Consider the following 19371-nt stretch of genomic DNA (forward strand, 5'->3'; position numbering starts at 1 on the left):
GGTAGGATCATATATTTACAGGGAGGAATGTTGCTGGGGTTTAAACTTCAACTAGTCCTGTGTATTTGAAGCAGCTCCTTAGGCTGCAGATCAGCCACTCATAGCCAAATTTTGCTCCTAAACTGGTTGAGACCAGAGGACTAACTCTCCTGGCCAAGTCTTCCTACCCTGCCTGCTCTACTCCCTCAGGGTGCTGTAGGGGCAGCACCCTGGGCCCTTGATTATGGGCCTGTAAGGAGCCACAACTCCCAATCCTTTCCACCTTCCAATCCTTAAGGTTTTGCAAAGGTTTCTCCAAGACTCTTGCCCAGGCTTGGGCCAAGCCAGACACCTCAGGACTGCTGGGCAGTCACCCTCTTCCTAACATTCATCTCACTGTCATTGTCTGGGTTGGAATTCCCCCTGGACTCTACATTCCATGAGTCTGTGCATTTATTGTGGGTTCTGAACTCCTAGCCTATAGCAAGTGTTTCATAAATATGTTTAGTGAGTGCATCTAAGTCCTGAGTGCACAGGGTAAAGGAACCCAGAACACATGGGGCCAAGTTTGAGGACTTCCTGCATGAGTTCTGAGAAGCAGGTCTCTGAGACTGGGCCAGGAAGCTGCAGGGCAGGCAGAACTGCGGAGACTGACCTGCTCGATAGGTAAGACCCAACGCCAGCTCAGAGGCCCTGGGGAGTGCAAGTCCTGGCCAGGGCCTTCAGAGCCAGTGAAGCCTTCCCCAAGTACTGACCTAGGAGATTGCCCCTTCCCACCCCTTCCCTGTTTTCAACAGTGAATAAGGCAGCCCAAGGCAGAGGTGAGGTGTGGACAGGGGTATCTGACCACCTGGACTCTGGTCCAGGCTCTTCCACCCCAGATTAACCCCCTGACTTTCGGCAAGGCACTTAACCCCTGTGGGCCCGCACAGAGAGGACTGGCCTACAGGGTGGCTCAGGGCCCTAAAATCCCATGAGTCTGTAAGAAAGGACCCAGGGTGGCCTCAATTCAATCCCAAGCTCAAGGTTTTGAGAAAATTGGAAAGGGAGCATAGGTTAGTCAGTGGACACAGCACATGTCAGGTCCAAGTGGGAGGACTTAAAGCTTGTAGCAGGTGCTCAATAAATATCTGCTGAATGAATGAACACATGGTGTGAGGAAGGCGAGTGCAGAAGCAGTTGGGTCAAGCAGGCTTCCATTAGAAAGGCCACCTCCTGGGCCTTAGCTCCTGGCTCACAGTAGTGCTTTTCTCCAGGGGCACTGACTCCTCATCCTCCCATCCTGGTCCCCTCAGTACCCTCCCCCAAACCCCTGGCCTCACCTCTGCCTCTGGAGCCTTCTACTGCCCTAGCAAGGGTCAGTGGGGCTGCACCATCTTTCTGAGCTGCCTGTAAAGATGTGACCAGGAAGCAAGGCTACAGGGCTCCTTCTGGTCCCTTTTTAAGGGACTCAAATTGCCAAGCTCCTTTCCTCCCCACCTCCGTCATGTCCCTGAGGATGAGCAGAAACATGGACCAGGGCGGAGGTCAGCTGGGGCCACATGCTGGACCACCAGGAGCTCTGGAGGCATGGAGCTGTCCAAGAAAGGCCAAAGGAGGTCCTGCAGCCTTGTTCCTATCCAGGGTCTCCCTCACCAGGGCCAGGTCTGGAGCCTGAATTCAGCTCAGACACATTCTGGAAGGATGGACGGCTTCATCTCCAAGAGTGGGGGACACAGGCTTCTGGCTGCCTGCCCTGTTTTTGGTTTGTTGTCAGCCCTTCTGCAGGACATGGGCAGGTGGGAAAAGGGAGGGATGGGGCCCAAGGCTAAAGACTCCCGACCCAGAACCCCTTTAAGGCAGATAATCTGTGCTTTACAAAGAGATGATGAAACAAACACACCACAACGAACAAGCAAACGCACAAGACAGATCACAGGGATCGGGAAGGGCAGCGCGACAGGAGGGAGGAAGAGCAAGGCGGGAGGCAGGGGGTCCTCAGGGCAGGCTGGCGATGTCTCTCTCTGGAGGGGGCCCCACTGGCTTGGGGCTGCTCTCGTTGGCTTTTCCTTCAAACATCATGACTCTGGTTTGGAGACGGAGGAAAGAATGAGAAAAACAAAACAACAGCATTAGGATCCCTTTCCTCATCCAGAAAGGTCTCCCCAGCCTTCGTGTCTGCAGAGTGCCCCCCGAATCTGTCCTCTGGGGGATCCTTATGAAAGCCCACACTGGCTCACAGCGGTAACGTGACTCCCCTGCCACACAGGCAGCACACGTGGAGGCGGGGTGAGGCTCGAGCCTTCAGACTTCTAGGCCAAGCGCCCTCCCCTATCCTTGCTGTCTGAGCAAACTGGGGTCTTCAAAAGCCTAACCAAGTATGGGGAAGGGGTTCCAAATGGAACTTCTGAGGGGAACAGCCTGGATTTGAATACCAGCCTGCTGCTTCCCAGCTGAGCGACTTGAGCTAGGCCCTCAGCCTCTCTGGTCCTCAGCGACTGAACCAGGGGGTCGTGAACTGACTACTGAGCCTCCTAGGTCTTTGGTGAACTCCTTCATAAAATGAGACAGGTATAGTGTACTTTTGTACTTAGGAAAAAATGAATCTTATGTCATAAAAGCCAAGTAGGGTTCCTTTTCAGCTGTGACAAATGACAAGAAGACTCCAGGGAATTTCCCTAATACTCTTCAGTGGGGAAGAACATTCAGGGCATGAGTTCAGCCACCCTGTTAGCGGCTGGCCATGAGCAGGCGCTAGGCTGAAACCCTGTGTCATCCCACTAGCCCGAAGGAAAATGCCTTGAGGAAGATGCATATCATCCCATTTCACAGATGGAGAAACTGAGGCTCACTGACTAAGGTAACTCAATCAGGGTCATTCGGGTCACAAGTAATAGCACCAGGATTCAAACTCTGCCTCTTTTTAGAACTGATTTCAATTCTGTTTTATGCTCACAACAACCCTCCCGGCGGCAGTAGGGTTGATTTATAAATGAGGAAACTGAGCCCAGGAAGTGCTGACAGACTCATCGCCAGTGTCAGCGATTTGACAGGCAGGGATATGAGGCTCAGAAAAATCAAGTCCCCAGCACTGGCCAGGGAATGGCTGTGCCTTCAGAGGCCCACAGGGAGGTACTCACAGCTTGAGGACAGCTGACCGTTTCCCCAGCATCATATTCACAAAGTCTCGGTAGGAGATGGTGTCACTGACTCCACCTGTCACCTCCGAGATCATCTTCTTCATCTCCAGGTGGGTCTTGGGGACCCCAAGCTTCTCCATCATCCTCTTTAAAGACATCAGGTCTGCCGGAGGAAAAGCAGGTCCACTCAGTGCAGACAGGCGGCTGAGGCTGAGCTCAGAAACCAGGAAGGCTCCCCTCCTGCACCCCAAATGCTTGGCGGGAGATCTGCTCCCTGCATCAGCAGCCACGAGTGTTCCTCCATCCCGGGCCCAGTGCTACAAACCTGGGCTTTTGGAGTCAGACTCCAGGAGGGATAGAGCTCTGCCATCCTTGGCTGCGGGACCTACCGGGGCAGACCATTTAGCTTGAACCCTGCTTCATCAACAGCAGAATGGGTTGCTGGGGTCATTCAGAGGCATGATACCCGGAAAGCTCTGGCTCAGACCAGATGCTCAGTAATGGAGCCATTGAACTTCACACTATTATAGTGATCTCTGCTGTCCCCTGTGGTTAGAGTGAGCCCCAGTGCCCACCCTCCTGCTACCCAGAGAGTTACTGCCCGGTGGGAGTGGGGAGGTCAGGGAGTGGGCGTTCAAAGTCAGCCTCTTGGGCACAGCTTTGTCAGGTGACTAATTGCCACCTGCCACTCCCACCACGCTGTCTTCAAGTGGGCCTCAGATGGAAGGGGGAGAGAGCCAAAAATATCCCTCGGAGCAGGAAAAGCAACAAAAGAACAAAATTCAAGAAAAACAAGGGAGGCACCAAAAAGTCACTATACCCCAAGGGGCCACCACCGAGATCTGAGGCAACTTCCGCAGGATTGTTCTGCGGTGGACAATGGATAAGTGAAGGAGGGCGGGAGCAGGGCTGGGCAGGGGCTGAGTTAAGGGCCGTGAGCGCTGTGGTAAGGCAGGGCAGGCGGGAAGGTGCCAGACTGTCCAGGGCCCTTCAGAGCCAGGCAGTTCCTACAGCACACAGCAACAGGGCTGCCCCAGCTGCCCATCAGACTGGAAACCGGCAAGACCTTTCCGGAGGGAAGCTTGGGCAGATGCTTCAGAAGGCTCATGTGCGAGATTTACTCTGAAGAAATAACCAGCAAATGGACCAAGATTCATGTACAAAGATGCTCTTCACAGGATCACCATGGTCGAAATTGGAAATCATCTGAATGGTCAATACTTGGGTGTTAGCAAAATAAATGAGTCCATTCCTGTGATGGAATATCATGTAGCTATGAGGCAGAAGAACCTATTCAGAACCAAAGGCTGGGCTCTGGGCCCACCCCTCAACAACTGGGGACCCCAAGCAAGTCCTTTCACCTCTGAGTCTTGGTTTCTGCTCCTGTGAAATGGGGGTGATTGAACCAGCCTGACCCTGTTGTACTGTTGCCGGTGAGGCCGGAGCTTTGGGTCTCAGGCCTCCAACCACCCTGCGCCCCTGCCCCGGCCTCCAGGCCACTCACCAATCTCGCCTTCGTTGTTGAGGTCGAACTCCATATATTTTTCTGAAAACGAGAAGCAACACCTGGCATTAGCCTGGAAGCGGCATCTCTCCCTGTGGGGTTCAGGGCCCCTGGAGGGGGCTGACTGGGTCCTGGAAAGCCCTCATTGCCCTCCTCAGCCATGGAGTCCTGTGGCCTCAGCCATGGTCTCTTCTGAAGACAGCTCTGCCTGCATCACCCCCACAAGCACCTGGGAGGGAAGACAGCAGGGGGCCACTCTGACCCTGGTACTAAGAAGGCAGCTGCTTCCTCCTGGGTCCCCATGGGCCATCTGCATCTGAATCTGCTGCCAAGTGATTGGAACAGATTCTCTGTCCTGGAGACTTAAGTCCAAGGGTTAGGGCAAAGGCAGGAAGGGTGTTTCAGAGTGTCCCAGTGACCCAGAGATCCCCAGGTTGGAAACCAACAGAAACGCCCTTGGGCGTGCAATAGCTCATGGTGGCAGACACTCCCTACAGACCTCACCTACAGACTCTGAATTAAAATTCCTGGGTCAAGGAGTACTGGAACTCCAGCAGCAGGGTGGACGAGGCAAGGTGATGAGCTTGGCATCTGCTGACAGGACAGTATGTCCATAAACCATGTAGCCTTGCATGGTCACCCTGCCTCAGCAGGAAAAGCGGCTACCTTCTGGGTGGCCTGCCAGCACCCACCCCTCCACCCCAGCCCATGGCTTCCTGGCTCCCACCCACTCCCACCTGTTCTCCCAGGTAGTCCCAGGCCCATTCCTCATGTCTTTGGGGTCCCCCACCCCTGTTTCTGAGTAGGCCCCTCCATCACCACTGAACACTCCTGTCCCTCCTCAGGGTACATTTTTCTCCAAAGTGCCTAGCGTGACCTGCTCCCCACCCTGCCCCACCATCCCATGGCACGGCAGTGTTCCCGCCGTATTCCCAGGCCTGCAGTGGGCCTGTGCCATAGTGAGCGCCCACTTGGACAGCAAATAAGTGAATGATTCAAAGACCTTTCCAGTCGCTTGCTTTCCAACATGACTTCCTGTGGTCCCAGTCCTGCCCAACAGACCCAATCCTACATCTCAAGGAAGACAAGTAGAGGACGTTAGACCCTGGGACCCTGTCTCTCCTCCCAGCAGACCTGCTGATGTCCAGAGAGGAGGGGATCGGCTGCCTGGGGCACAGGGGTCTTTTTCCTGTTTCTCTTCCCCTGCTCTTCCCCACCATTCTGGTGATTGAACCCCTTTTTATTTTTCATTTGAGCCAGGGTCTTGCTAAGTTGCTGAAGGCCTTGCTGAGTGGCTAAGGCTGGCCCAGAATTTGCAATGCTCCTGCCTCAGCCTCCAAAGTCACTGGAATTCCAGGTGTGCGCCACCAGGCCTCACTGTAAAAGGCATCATAGCAGGGGCTGGGGTGGTGGCTCAGCGGTAGAGAGCTCGCCTAGCACGTGCGAGGCCCTAGTTTCGATCCACCCCATAAAAATAAATCAAATAAAGGTATTGTGTCCAACTACAACTAAAAAAATTAAAATTAAAACATTAAAAAAAAAAAAAAAAGCACCATAGCATCCTGGTCGTGAGCAGCGGCTGACTCTGCCATAGTGAGCCTGGGACTGCCTGCCCAGGACACCACTTCATCTCCTCCTCGAGCCTGAGTTTCTTTGTTTTTCTGCACCAACTCCCTCCTAGGGGATGGGGTGATTTGGGGAGCTCACCATGCAGGCTGCTAGGGAACGGGCACCTGCCGGCTATTATGCATATTATTAGCCATCCAAGTCCTGCCGCAGAACAACTGAGCTAAGCAATTCGAGGCACACTTGGCAGGTCCTCTGCTTGGAGCAGGGAGGACACTCACAATGCAGATGCTTGGGAGGGGGCTGCATCCTCTGGGATTTTTACCAAGTGTCCTCTGTAGAGTCCAGGGCTCCAGTGCCCCAAGTGCTTCCCTGGGGCGAGAAAGGTGGGTCTGCCTGGCTCCTCATATGCCAGCTCCTCTCCTTTCTAGCCGCGGGCTGGGAACCAAGCACCAGGGCCCCGAACAGAGGGACCTTTATGCTGCCCCTCTCCCCACGCGGGCTCCCAGGGCCTGTTTTCTTTTCATCCCGTGCTGCTGGGATTCAATGGGCAGAAACTCTGCCCCCCTGCCCCACTGTGGTGACACAAACGTCCATTCTCCACAGGGGCTCCTGAGACGCTCCACTGCTGAGGGGGAGAGGCAAGGACGGCTCACAAAGAGCGGATTGTGTGCTGGGCCCCGGGAGCGAGCGGGGCTGGACAGGGCGGGCAGGAGCCAACCTGAGTCCTGCTGGGCGGCCCAGAAAGAGGGGCAGGGCCTGCAGGCAAGGGGCCCACAGTGGCAGGGAGATGGGCCTGCTTCAGTCCTCAGGGGACCCCTGCCTCGAAGCCTGCCAGGAAGAGGAACATTCTGGATGAACCGGTCAGAGGCCAGTCCTGTGAGGTTAAGGAGTCCCGTGTGCCAGGGGCCGAAGGGCCAGCCCAGCTCTCCCCAGAATGACAGGGCAGCCAGCCCTAGCTCACCTTTGAAGGCCGAGAGCTTTTCTGGCAGGTTCTCTTCATCACTGTACTTCTGGTCACAGAGGAACTCCTACCGAGGCAAGAACAGAGCTGAGCAAGGGTTTGGGGACAGAAGTCCCTGGCACATGGCCCCAGAGCCTGGCTGCCTTCCCTCCTGCTGGGCGGCCAGGCATGACCAGGCAGGGCTCGTCCTGTTGGCCCTGGTTTCCTGTCAACCCCCAGAGGCGAATCCCCATTCTACCCTGGGGTGGAAGTTTGCTCAGCAGCTTGGGGAGGTGCCTGGAGGGTCTGCTCTATGAAACTGCTCAGCTTTGGCAGGGGGCCTGTGCCACGGACCCCTGCCCAGGCCCTGACTCCAGGATCCAGGAAGCCCAGGGCCCCAGCCATGCGCCTGGGTCCATCCCTGAGTCCATAGGTATGGGATCCCAGCAATCAACTGCCCCTGCACCTCTCTTGCCTTAGCCACCAGCTGGGGATAACCAGAGACTTCTGCTGGGTCTATGTGATTCTCCTATCAATCAGTGTATCACATTAGTATCTTCCCTGCCACAGCTCTGGAGTCCATTCCCCTCTCACCTGCTTTGTCATCTGTAAAACGGGGGTTTTAATCTCTAGCCTGCTGCCCCTCAGATGCTGGGAGAGGCTCAAATCAGCGAGAAGTGGCGAGAACTGCATCACTAGAAGGCAGTCCGGGTTCCGATCCCTAGTGGGAAATGGCACGGCTGCATTCACCTCCCTGGGCACCTGCGCCTCCCTAGGGACCAGCCCCGGGAGAACCATACCGACGTTCAGTAAGAGCAGGTCTGATGGTGAGTGTGAGGCAGAATATGGCCTCTCTGTGGCTCCTCCACCTCAGCTCAGGGCCCTTCGAGGGGAGAAACCCACCCAGTACATGGCTCCCTCCAGGGGTTGTGGGAAGGGTCTGGCTGCCCTCTAACATTTGCTTAGACATTGATTGTGGCCAGCACTGTGTCAGCTCAGTAGGTCTTCCCAGACGCTCTGCTCTGATTTTACAAGTTAACACGACTCTAGTCCCCAGATAGCCGAGGAGGCCCAGGGCTGGACTGGAACCTGGGTCTGCCAGTCTGCAGGGCCCCTGCCCAACTGCAGCTGGACTGAGAGCAGCCCGGGGCCCACAGGGTCTAGCTGGCTTGGTCAACCCTCCCTGGGGCCTCACTGCCATCACTGGTCCCGCCTCTACTTAGCTGGACTGGGTCCTTCTTTCCCTGCAACCCGGAAACTGCCCCACTCGGGGTTGGCTTTGTCGAGGACTCCCCTTGATCCTGACTCCCTCCCTGCTCTCCTCCACTGCTTCCCTACCCCATTCTCAGACCAAAAAATTGGAAAATTCACCCTTGTCTGTGACCTGGGAGGACAAACCATGACCCTCCCAGGGTCCCAGATCCCTCATCTGCGCAGTGAGAGCCAGCTGAGGTTGGAGGTGCCCAGACCTGGGGGAGCAGTCAGGAGCTCAAGGGGAACAGGAACAGGGGACTGCCAAGTTTGCATTTTGCCAATAAAGGCTTTTTAGACAATTACTGTTGACTGCTGCCATGAGTTCAGAAGCTCACCATCTCTGAATTTTAACATGGGATCCATTTAGCCGAGGCCCAGCTCACTACACTACCCTGCCTTTCCTTCACTTTATCAAGAACTGGAACTTCGTTGGGGGGAGGCCCGAGAACACAGGCAGGCCCAGCATCCGGGAGCCTCTGCAGGCCTCTGCAGGCCTCTCGGCTCCCATGCTCTGGTTGACAATCCTGCCCCAGCCCCAGCCCATAGGTACCAACCACCCCAGGATCTGGGTCTACCTGGCCCCCCCTGCAGGCTGTGGGCTCAGGAGAGAGACACGTTCCTGGTCTTAGAGACAAATCCTGCACACAGACAGACCAGAACAACAAGGCAGCAGCGGAGAGCAAGACCAGAGCAAGCACAAACTGCAGAAGCAGCTAAAATTGGCTTCTGTTCACTGGCCCCCAGGGGCCAGGCTCTCAGCAGGCAGAGCCGCTGGGGACGTGGACATGGATGATCACCTTTACACCAAGAGAGAGCTTGCTCCTCAGCACAGGGCACCATCTGACACACTGTTTAATTTAAGAACCCCCTTCCTGCCCTCCACCACTAGTAAGGGACCTAACCACCCTGGCCTCTTTTCTGTGCCTCCTGTGTGCCCAGCTCACTCTCAACTCAGGACCTTTGCCCCCCACATCTACGCATGATTCTCTCCATCACCTCTTTCAAGACTTTGGCTGGTATCACCTCTATGAGGCCATCGCCCCCACCCCCCATTTATGCTGTCCACTGCAGGCTGTCCCTGCTTCTAATCCACCTTGCCGTGCTCCACGTGGGATGAGCTGCCCCTGGCACGGTTTCCACTGGCATTGCTTGGTATGGCTACTGTCCACTGTGTCCCCTACTAGGACACAGGATCCACATATAGATGCTCAATAAACATTTCCAGGATGAGCAAACGAATTGGGACTCAGAGAAGATAAATAACTTGTGCTGCACAGCAAGGGGCCAAGCTGGAATAAACTCCACAGGGGGTGCTGCCTGGGCTCCAGCCTGTGCACAGCTGAGGATCGGAAGGCTTCCAGAAAGTGGACACTGGCAGGAGGCAGGTCTTCAGCCTCAGGTCCCAGGAGGACATGCTTCTTGTACTGGGATCGCCGGGTGCCCAGCACTCAGCAATGCCCAGCATAGAGTAGGCACTCGATAGCATCTGCTGAAGGATGGCAAAGATGCCATTGGCCCACAGTTACTTCCTCCCCTCTCCCCCCTGAAACCACCAGACTGCTTTGCAAAAGTGTGTGCATGTGTGACAGAGGTGGGAAGGGACTCAGGGAACAGTCTCGTGTCTTTCCTCACAGCCAACAATGACAAATGCTAGGACCACAGAGTGGCCAGGGCAGGGGAGGCAGCTGACCGGTTCATGAGTGGGTGGGCAGCCTTCCTGCCCGAGTGTAGGGCAGCTGTGCCCTGGCAGGGGGTGGGGGAGGCAGGCTGGGGGCAGGACACAGCTCCCACCGGCTCCAGACTTGGAGTTCCTGCCCACACACAGCCCAGCTTCTCCCTGCAGCTATCCTCCCTCCACATCCCTGCTTGGCCTTGGGCACAGCCTTGCCCAGGGAGCAGGCACCCTCTCTATTCAGGACCCACCTTGGCCGCTCTGACCCTGGGACTATGGGCAGAGGAGAGACTGAAGTCACCCCAGATATTTGGAACAAAAGCAAAAAATCATAAAGAAGGCAGGCTTAGAGCCAGAAAGCCCAAGTCGGAATCCACTTGGTAATTTTGTGGAAATCACTTCATTTATCTATGTCTCAGTTTCCTTGTCTAAGGAATTTTAAAAAAGCTCATATCTAAGGCTGGGGTTGTGCTCAGTAGTACAGCGCTCATCTAGCAGGCAGCATGCATGAGGCACTGGGTTTGATCCTCAGCAGCACATAAATGTAAAATAAAGATACTGTGTCCACCTAAATCTAAAAAAAAAAAAAAAGCTCATATCTACCATTTAGGCCTTTCCCAAGAACTATAGCATGCAGGTTAAGTATGTGTAAAGTGCTAGATTCAACACTTGGCTCTTAAGACGTGCTAAATGACTGTTAGGTCCTTATTATTACTGATTTCTAACATTTCTGTCTGCACAATGAGGTTCCCCTCCCCACAGCCCACCGTTAGTCATCAGACCGCTGTTCCCTAGATCAGGCTGGTTGTGATTTCTTGCTCCCACTGTCTATGAACCCATCTGACAGATGGGACAGCAGAGGTTCAGCGAGGTAGCTCAACTTGTTCAAGAGGACACAGGGTCTGTCTCATTCCACTGTCCCCGCTTCAAATAAGGAGAAGGGAGCCTGGCCACAGGTTTCTAGGCAAAGCCAATCCTGCGGGCAGCTTTACTCAGGACAGCTGCAGCCGGTTATTCCGGAGGGCACAGCCTTTCGCAGTGCTATGCCAGTCTCCTCCCAACCCCTCCCCGCATCCAAACTACGGAAATGCAAGCAGGTGGGAGCATGAGGGGGCTGCACAGGAAGCAATAAGCCCACCTGTCAGTGCTCAAGGGCCCGCGTGCCCTACAGGTGCAAACAGGAAGGCAGCAGAGAATGAAAACATCTGCCCAGGCACTGACCCCAGAGGGCCTCCTCAGAGCACCCCGTTGCTCTCCTTGTTCAACAGATGGGGACAGCAAGCTCCAGAAAGGAGGCGGTCTTGCCTAAAGTCACAATGCCAGGAAGCCCCATGTAGATAAACTCTGGGCACAGGATGTGTGGGCAGAGGGATGGGGGGGTTGGATCAGGTTGCCCGGGTGCCAATCCCGGCTCCAGCATTTAGTAGTTCTGGGACCCTGGGCAACTTGCATTACCACTCTGGGCCTCAGTGTCTTCACCTGCAGTGCAGACACAATGAAGGACCTCCTCATGAGCTGCTGCAAGAATTAAGTGAGCTCTCTGCATTGGAAGAGCCCGGTCCCAACACTTAGGAAGAGCCAGCCATGACTACCCTGCATTGGGATCATCCAAACTCAAGCCGTCCCAAGAGACCAGTCACACAGAGAAAGCCCCCACCCACTGCTCTCTCTGCCTGGACGTGCCCGGAAGTCCTCCTGACATTCTGTCATGGAGGGCAGGCTTCACTTCATCCTCAGGCTCCTGACTGACTGCCAGTGCCAGCCATCCACAGGGGACAGAGTGCTGGCTTCCATTGCAGCCCCAGGGAACAGTCCCCCAGTCTTATGGGCTCCCTGCTGCCTGCTCGGTCATCCACAGTCTCTGATGCCCATGGGTGCACCCCACTACCCCAGAGCCCTGTCCAGGTGCTCAGGCCCAGGATGGGCCAATTCCAAAACCACTGGAGGCTGGCGGCCCCTGCTCGCCTTGGAACCCTGCCACCTGCCCACAGCTCTCTGACTTAACCCCCTTCTGGGGCTGGTACCTCTAGCACCTTCTCACAGACCCTTGCTCCCGGCCCTCCAGGCCTGTCTTTATGTATGAGCCGCAGCAGAATTTTAGGGTGGGCAGATACCACCATCTTGGAGGCCATCCAAGGGGCTGGCAGCTGACACCCTGGGCAGGAACCACAAGGAGAGGCAGCCCCATTCCAAGGCCAGGAGGCCTCCAACGCAGTCCACAGGCTCTTAAAGGGCCAGGGCCAGGCCACAAATGCCCTCCCAGTCACCTGGCAAATAGCAGGAGCCTGTAATGTGCACCCACAAGGACAGCAGGCTCATATTCCACAGGGCTTGGGGCCTCATCCGGACACTGTGTCCTCGCCAATAGATGGGGAGCTCAAGAAAAACACCCCAGCAACCACATAAATGAAGCAAACCCTGCAGAAATTCCATCTCCAGCTGACTGTGACATGGCCACAGCGAGGTCACAACTGACCGGACCTGCCGGGGACACTAAATCCCCAGAGGCTCACGTGGCTACTTATCACCATCTCCCTTATAATATATTAAGGGAGAACAAGAGAGAAGGGTACCCAGCAATGCCAACTGGGCACATTCACCTAGGCAGGGAGAGAGTGGTACAGGAAAAGAGACGCACCTGTGTACCTTCCTGGGTCAGGTCTCAGAGGTCATATATGTCCCAGAGGGGGCCAAGGGCACATACACCCTGGGCAGAGATTCCCAGCCCGCCCTGCCAGCTCCCTTCCAGTGAAGATGGCACCACTGGACCTCTAAATGTGACAAGGGATGCTGAGTGCCCTCCATCTGACCCTGGAGGGCTGGGACTTCAGGATAGTAGCCAGAGATCCTTATCCACATAAACAAGAAGCCTGTGTCACCATCAGACTGCAGCCACCTGGTGGACAGGGGCCAGGGCATCTGGAGTCACACAGACCTGCCCCTGCCACTTCCTGGCTGGTGACCTTGGGCAGCTGACTTCATCGGGCTGAGTCTCTGAACCGCGAGTCACGGTGATCCTCACCCCGCGGGATGTTTCGAGATCCACACTGACAGCCTCTGACAGTGGATGGAGTGCTCTGCTGAAGGGGGTCCGTGAGATGACAAGCCAGGTCAGGGACACAGCTCACACTGTAGTAGTAAAGGATCCTGGCTGCCCACCGGCCAACTCGAGAGCAGCCCTGCTGTCCTCCCGGCTCCTCCTACTCCCCCCAGGCACAGGCCCACCCAGACCCAATGCTAGAGAAAGTTGCTCCCTTTGCCATCTGAGGCCAGGCCTTGCTGGCCTGGGGTCACCGACATTCCACCAGGAGACGGGGAATGCCAGCTATGTGACAGGAGTAGGAGGTACCCTCTGAGCCTGCCCCTCCAGCGGTACTAATGTGCACATGCCCATTCGCACACAGGACAGGGGCGGGGGTGGACACCCACAGAGGGGCCAGTCCAGAGTGGAGCCTGGGCCAAAGGTCTGGGTTCAAGCTGTGGCTGTTTCAACCCAGGCCATCTACTCAACCCCTCTCAGCCTTGTTTCCTGTAAAATGGGAAGAACAGCAGCCATCGTAGGGCAAAAGTGACATTTGCTGAGATTGTGCCCACAGCATGCCTGGTACAGCACTGGCACCTTCTAGTTGCCCCGGAGACACTGGCAGAAACTAAAGTGAAACCAAATAAAGCAAAATACGTATGGCCCCCGTCTCCCTATCCCCACCGGGACCTCTAGGCACACCCAGATCTTCTTCTACTCTTTTAAAATCTCTTAGAATAAAAATTGCTAAGACTGGGTCTTCTAGAAGCTGCCCACACCAGGGAAGGAGAAAGGCCCCAAAGGAAACAAGTGTGTTGGCCCAGAGAGGCCCTTCAGAGCTGCCAGCCCAGGGGGGTTCTGCCCCAAGCAGCAGCCAACTGGTGCCCAAACTGTTGGGAACAGCAGCAGGTCATGCAACCCCCAAGCAGTGAGCCATGACACCCTGACCTGCACTGTTTCCAGCCTCCACAGGGCCACTGGGCTCTGCTCCACCCACCCCCAGAATTCTCTCTAGCACAGTGAAACTGCACCCAAAGGAAGGCTGTCCAGGCTGCCGATTTGGTTCTCTCTAGAATATTCTACTCCAGGATCTTTCACTGAGGCCACAGTGTTGGGTGAATCAGACTCAGACCCTCAAGCAGAACAACTCTCAGGATCTGGTCATCTCCAATGATTTTATTTTATTTTATTTTTGGTACCAGGAATTGAACCCTAGGCACTTAGCCACTGAGCCATAGCCCTTTTTTATATTTTATTTAGAGACAGACCTCACTGAGTTGCTTAGAGCCTCACTATATTGCTGAGGCTGGCTTTGAACTTGCGATCCTCCTGCCTCAGCCTCCTGAGCCACTGGCGTCACTTACAGGTGATACCGGGCATCTCCACTGATTAATGCAGGGGCACTGGAGGGGGCAGGGCCCGCTGCTCCCACTGCAGCCGGGAGAAGCAGCCAGGATGGGCGGTTCAGTATCTCAGGAATATCCCAGGTTTCCACTCCCTAAACCCTGAGGCCCCAAACAGATGACAACAATCCTGACAGCTGTCTGACCTCCCACCTGCACTCTACACAGATTATCTCCCTGAAAAATCACAACCACCATTATCTTCTTGGCAAAGGAGACCCTGAGCGGTGAGGTGGCTTGCCCAAGGTCACGGGACCGGTGCTTGGTAGCTTCCTCATGACTCTAAACTAGTGTGGTCACCTTGACCTGCTGTGGTCCGGAAACAGCTCAAGGTTCCAGTTGGATCCTGAAGCTTCCTTCTACTAGGAGCCCATACCCTGAGTCGCAGCATGGACTCACATAATGGGTCTTGGGACAGCATCTAGGCAGGGACAGGGCACTAGACTGTGAGCCCTACTGCTGGATCCTGTGAGTCCTGGAGTTAGCTGCCTGCCCTCTCTGGGCATTAAGGCCCTGAGATGGTTAGAACACAGCCCTTTCTTGCTCACTATCTCCAGTCCCAGTGCTGTCGAAATCAGTCCCTGATAGCACAACCCTTCCTCTTTCTAAGCCAAGCCGGTCCCTTTCCTGAAACAACCCCATCCCAGGCACCCTTACCTGCATCCACAGTATGGAGTGGGCACAGAACGTCCCATACACTCAGCTCCTTGGCCATCCAAATGCAGTCACCTAACCCCCATCCCCACCCCCACCCTGCAGCTGCCTCTGGCTCAGGGTCCTGCTGGCTTTGGGTGGATCCAGCCAGCTCAGAACCCCACCCAGCCAAGTGGCCCGGGGGCTGTATGAGGTCAGGGTCCCAGGCTCCTGTCCAGAGGGTTAGAGTAGCCAAGACCGAGGTCAGCCTGGTGCAGAACAAGCTGGGAAGGAGCCTGGCAGGCCAGGACCCCTGAGCCTCAGCCTGATGTCCAGACCATCTTTCAGCTAAGATCCACATGGTACGAACCCTGAGGTGCCCAGAGCCCTCCAGAGAACCCCATAGCTCAGTGGATGACAAGAGACATGCCGCCTACTTCAAGGCCATCCAAGAAAAACTAGGAGGAAATCAAGATCAAGATGCTGGCAAGAGGAAATCCTTTACCCAGCTCCAGGCCCTGAGCCCACCTCTCCACAGCCTCCACCAGCTTCCACCTAGGACCCTAAGCTGGGCTCAGGCGCTAGACACCCCGTGCCCAAAAGAGCCAGCAGGAGGAATGCCAGGCTTGTTTCAGTGGGCACAACTCTGCCCTCAGTTAGGAAGCAGCCTGGGAGACGCCTTCCTCAGCAAATACCTCTAGTACCCTCCCGGGTGCCTCCCCAGTGCCAGTGCTGGCTTATGCAGGCTGCACACCTGCCCTCACTGAGTCCTCACAGTGACCCTGCCCCCAGGTGACAGGCCCTTGAAGACCGCCAAGCTGGTACATGTCCCAGGCCAGGTCTTGCAGGACCCTGGAGTGCGCTGCTGTGGTGCCTCTGACCTTGACCAACCCAAGCAGTCCCTGACAACCTTTCCTCATCTCCTAGGATTTACAGAATCATTAACCAAACTTATGTAGAGCTCCTGTTGTGTGCCTGGCAGCAGCTGGAAGGATTTCTTTATAGAAATTCACCAAAACCATCAAGAAAAGCAAGTAGTCCCCCCAGTAACCTTTCCTACAAGTTGGAAAGAAGCTGTGTATTGGGGCAGAGTGGTAAGAAGGAGGCCACGGGGAACCGCCAACATTTGACTGAACCAAGAGCCTATGTTGTGTGGTGGAGAGCCTTGGCCTGGGAGTCCCTTCTGGCGCCAAAACCCTGCGCGGGTCCCTGGCGGGCTTGCAGGGAGCCCACATGCAGGCTGGCAGCAGCTCCTGGAAGGGCCCCACCGCCCTAGCGAGGGTAACAGCTTGCAACCCGAGACGCCAGGCCCCGAGCAGGGAGGTGGAGCGGACCTACCTGGAGTCAGAGGCGAAAGGGCTGGGGCCAGAGAGGCAACCGAGGGAAGCCCCGGGGAAGGGGGGGAAGAGGGTAGATTTTGCGGCGGACACTGCCTGGCTGAAGGCGGCACCGCAGGGCAGTGGGAACCGCCAGGGCCGGAGGCGCGCAGCTGGCGCGACCCGCGCGCTGCCCTGGGCCGCGGCTTACCCGGTTGATCTCCGCCAGCCTCCTCTCCTGCCGGGCTTTAAGCAAGCCGAACGCCTTTCCTCCTAGAGGAGAGACAAAGAAGCGGCCGGGTAGCGGGGCTCCCGGGCCACGCGTCCCCTCTCGCGCCGGGTTCCCGCGCGCCGCGCGCCCCGCGGTCTGCCCCGCGCGCACAGGTGGGGACGCTGCGCACGGGATGGCTGTGGGACACGGCACCTACCTTGGAACCTGTTGCTGAGCGCGACCGACATGATGAGCGCCGGGCTCCCGCCGGCTCGGGGCTTGGCGGCCACCGCGGGGGACGAGGAGGAGAGACTGGCGCCTGGTCCGAGCTTCGGCGGCTGGTGGCGGCGGGAGCGAGGGGCGGAGGAACCGCGCGGCGGCCGGACACACCCCTCCCTCGGCCCGGGCCCCGCGTCCCCTCCCCTTCCCTCTCCTTATCCCCTCCCCTCCGCTCCCCAGGTCCCCTCCCCTCCACTCCCCGGCCGCGGGCATCAAAGCGGCTATTATGCTGGCGGGGAAGCCAGCCGCCCGCCCCTCTGCTGAAGGACCGGGACAATGCAGTGCGCGGACCGCGCTCAACCCCTCCCTCCCCACCCCTGCCTGGACCTTGGCGGCGAGTCCACCTGGCGATCTGGGTACACACTTCGTGGGACCAGGACCCGAATGAGCATCAAGCGCGGTCGCGAGGCACGGATTACGCGTTCAGCCAATGAAGGCTGTCGCATTACTGAAGCTGTTTGCGCAGTAGTGCCACTGTGACACCAAGGCCCTTTAAGTCAATTAGATGAATTTGTGTCTTGTTAATAGAACTGTCTTAGGCTCCCACTGTGTGCCAGGCGCTTGGCATTGCACACCAATCATTGCACTCTCAAAGTTCTGTGAAATAGGACCGGGCATGCCCATTTTACGGAAGAGTAGGGAAGCCCAAGCCTGGGATGGCAACCATAAAGTAGCCAAAAAACCCAGAGAGGAGGACTCAGGATGCAAGACCTGGGGACTGGGGCTGGGGTGGTGGCTCAGTGGTAGAGCCATGCATGCAGAGGCCCTGGGTCCAATCCTCAGCACTACATACATGTAAAATAAACATCTTGTGTCCACCTAAAACTTAAAAGAACTGGGGACTTTGTAACTAGAGTGGCCATGAAGTCTAGTGTCCAAACCAGAAGAGTTTGAGAGTGGAAGGGCCAGTCCTAATCATTATGCTGGGGACACTGGCATGGACAGGCACTACCTACCTGGTCCAAGGAAGACTCCATCAGCACATGATTGGATCAAGGACTCTCCCTCCCCACAGACTTTGTCTCCACCAGAACACTTACAATGGGGATCCTGGGGGCTGGGTTTATGGCTCAGTGGTAGAGTCTTACCTCACATATGTGAAGCCCTGGTTCGATCCTCAGCACCATATAAAAAAAAGAAAGAAAGAAAGGTATCGTGTCTGTCTACAATTTAAAAAAATAAGTAAACAAAAAGAATTGGGATCCTGGGACCAGCTGATCATCTTTTTTTTTTTTTCCCCCTGACTGCCAGTGGAGAGAGTAATGGCCAGGCTGTCCCCAGAGTGGGGCTAGGCAGAATGGCATGTGGCCAAAGTCAGCTCAGTCATTTGAGGACCAGTCCCCAGCTCCCCAGCACGGCCAGCTCCAGTTTCTCCTGGTGACTCTCTGTCCATTCACTCCTAGATTTTGGATTTGGACAACCTGTATGGCCATGGTCAAGGGACCTGATCTGCCTGAGCCTCAATCCTCTCTTCAGAGTGGGGAAAACAAGAGCATGTCACTAGGTGGGGGCTGTTAAAACTTTTTCTCAATGGTTTGAGCAGAGCATAAAAGCCTGGAGAGAAGCAGGACTTGGGAGTTATACCCTGGCAGATGGGAGACTGTCTACCTGGAGGCCAAGGAAGCGAGTGGACTTTGAACAGGGTCTTCATAAATGCAGCTCCTGATCCAGGCTCAGAAAGCCTGGCACCCTGGCTAGTTGGGCTGGTTGACCTGGCTCAGCCATCCGGTGGGACAGAAGCCACCCCACTGCTCAGCTGCGTGGCTGCATTGCTAGCCAGATGTTCAGCAGCTGCCACATTCCACCCAGCAGTGAGCAACCCCACCTCTGAGGCCAGAGAGTGGCTCTGCACACATCAAGCATGATCAGTCACTCGAGTCATAAGCTGTCAGGCCCGCCGTTCATCACCGTGGATGGAGAGGAAGCCTGTTCTCCACCCACCAGGATGCTGGGACTGGATTTTGTTGAGCCCATGCCATGCCAAGAGAGGCATCAGAAGGTCTGTCAACAGGGAAGCTGTGGGTATGGACCGGAGGGACTTCAGACCCTGTCCCGGAGGTCTTTGAAGAACCCCTATCTCCTCAGCCTTGCTCACATCAGACCCCTATTACCAAATTCCCAGTGGAGCAACCGCCTCCCTCCCAGCCTGAAATGTACACTCCCAAGCTCAGCTTAGTAGTGCTGACCACATTAACCTTGCCTTGATTTTAAGGATCTCTGTGGAGGAGTGCACCCTCCTCTACATGCCATCCCGGACCAGTTGTTGGGCCATCTCTCATTGTGTGGATTTGAACTGAGTTAGGATCCTCGTTATCCTGAATAGGGAGGAGGGTTCTGAATCCAGCTGGGTGGATCCCTCCCGGGAAGCTGGAGCCAGGACAGGTGTCCACCTTAGTGTCTCTTGCAAGAATCTGACCTGATGTTGTGCAAACCCAGAGCCCTGGGGTGGGGTTGTCCTCTGCCATCAAGT

At 55.9% G+C, this 19371-nt stretch overlaps 1 protein-coding gene across 3 annotated transcripts; it reads right to left on the reverse strand.

Annotated features, from left to right (window-relative positions):
- Positions 1 to 1746: 1746 nt before the first annotated feature.
- On the reverse strand, positions 1747 to 17029 carry AIF1L (allograft inflammatory factor 1 like). 3 transcript variants are annotated; one of them, XM_081280163.1, is made up of 6 exons: positions 16840 to 17029; positions 16623 to 16684; positions 7133 to 7199; positions 4603 to 4644; positions 3099 to 3261; positions 1747 to 2044 (listed from the first exon to the last, which is right to left on the reverse strand). In XM_081280163.1, the coding sequence occupies exons 1-6, from the start codon at positions 16868 to 16870 to the stop codon at positions 1957 to 1959; spliced, it is 453 nt and encodes a 150-aa protein (XP_081136289.1). In that variant the 5' UTR covers positions 16871 to 17029; the 3' UTR covers positions 1747 to 1956. The 3 variants fall into 3 exon arrangements, with proteins under 3 accessions (XP_081136289.1, XP_081136288.1, XP_081136287.1); XM_081280162.1 differs by lacking the exons at positions 16623 to 16684; positions 16840 to 17029 and adding an exon at positions 12062 to 12188; XM_081280161.1 differs by lacking the exons at positions 16623 to 16684; positions 16840 to 17029 and adding an exon at positions 7706 to 7924.
- Positions 17030 to 19371: the final 2342 nt, after the last annotated feature.

The sequence above is a fragment of the Spermophilus citellus genome, assembly GCF_964194105.1.
Source record: "Spermophilus citellus genome assembly, chromosome: 2".
Lineage (NCBI taxonomy): Eukaryota > Metazoa > Chordata > Mammalia > Rodentia > Sciuridae > Spermophilus > Spermophilus citellus.

Coding starts and splice junctions, on each gene's coding strand:
- AIF1L (XM_081280161.1), bottom strand. CDS start 7,909: ATGGTTCTCCCGGGGCTGGTCCCTAGGGAGGCGCAGGTGCCCAGGGAG. Junction 4,645..7,132: donor AAAGCTCTCGGCCTTCAAAG/GTGAGCTAGGGC, acceptor TCTCGTTTTCAG/AAAAATATATGGAGTTCGAC. Junction 3,262..4,602: donor CAACAACGAAGGCGAGATTG/GTGAGTGGCCTG, acceptor TTCCTCCGGCAG/ACCTGATGTCTTTAAAGAGG.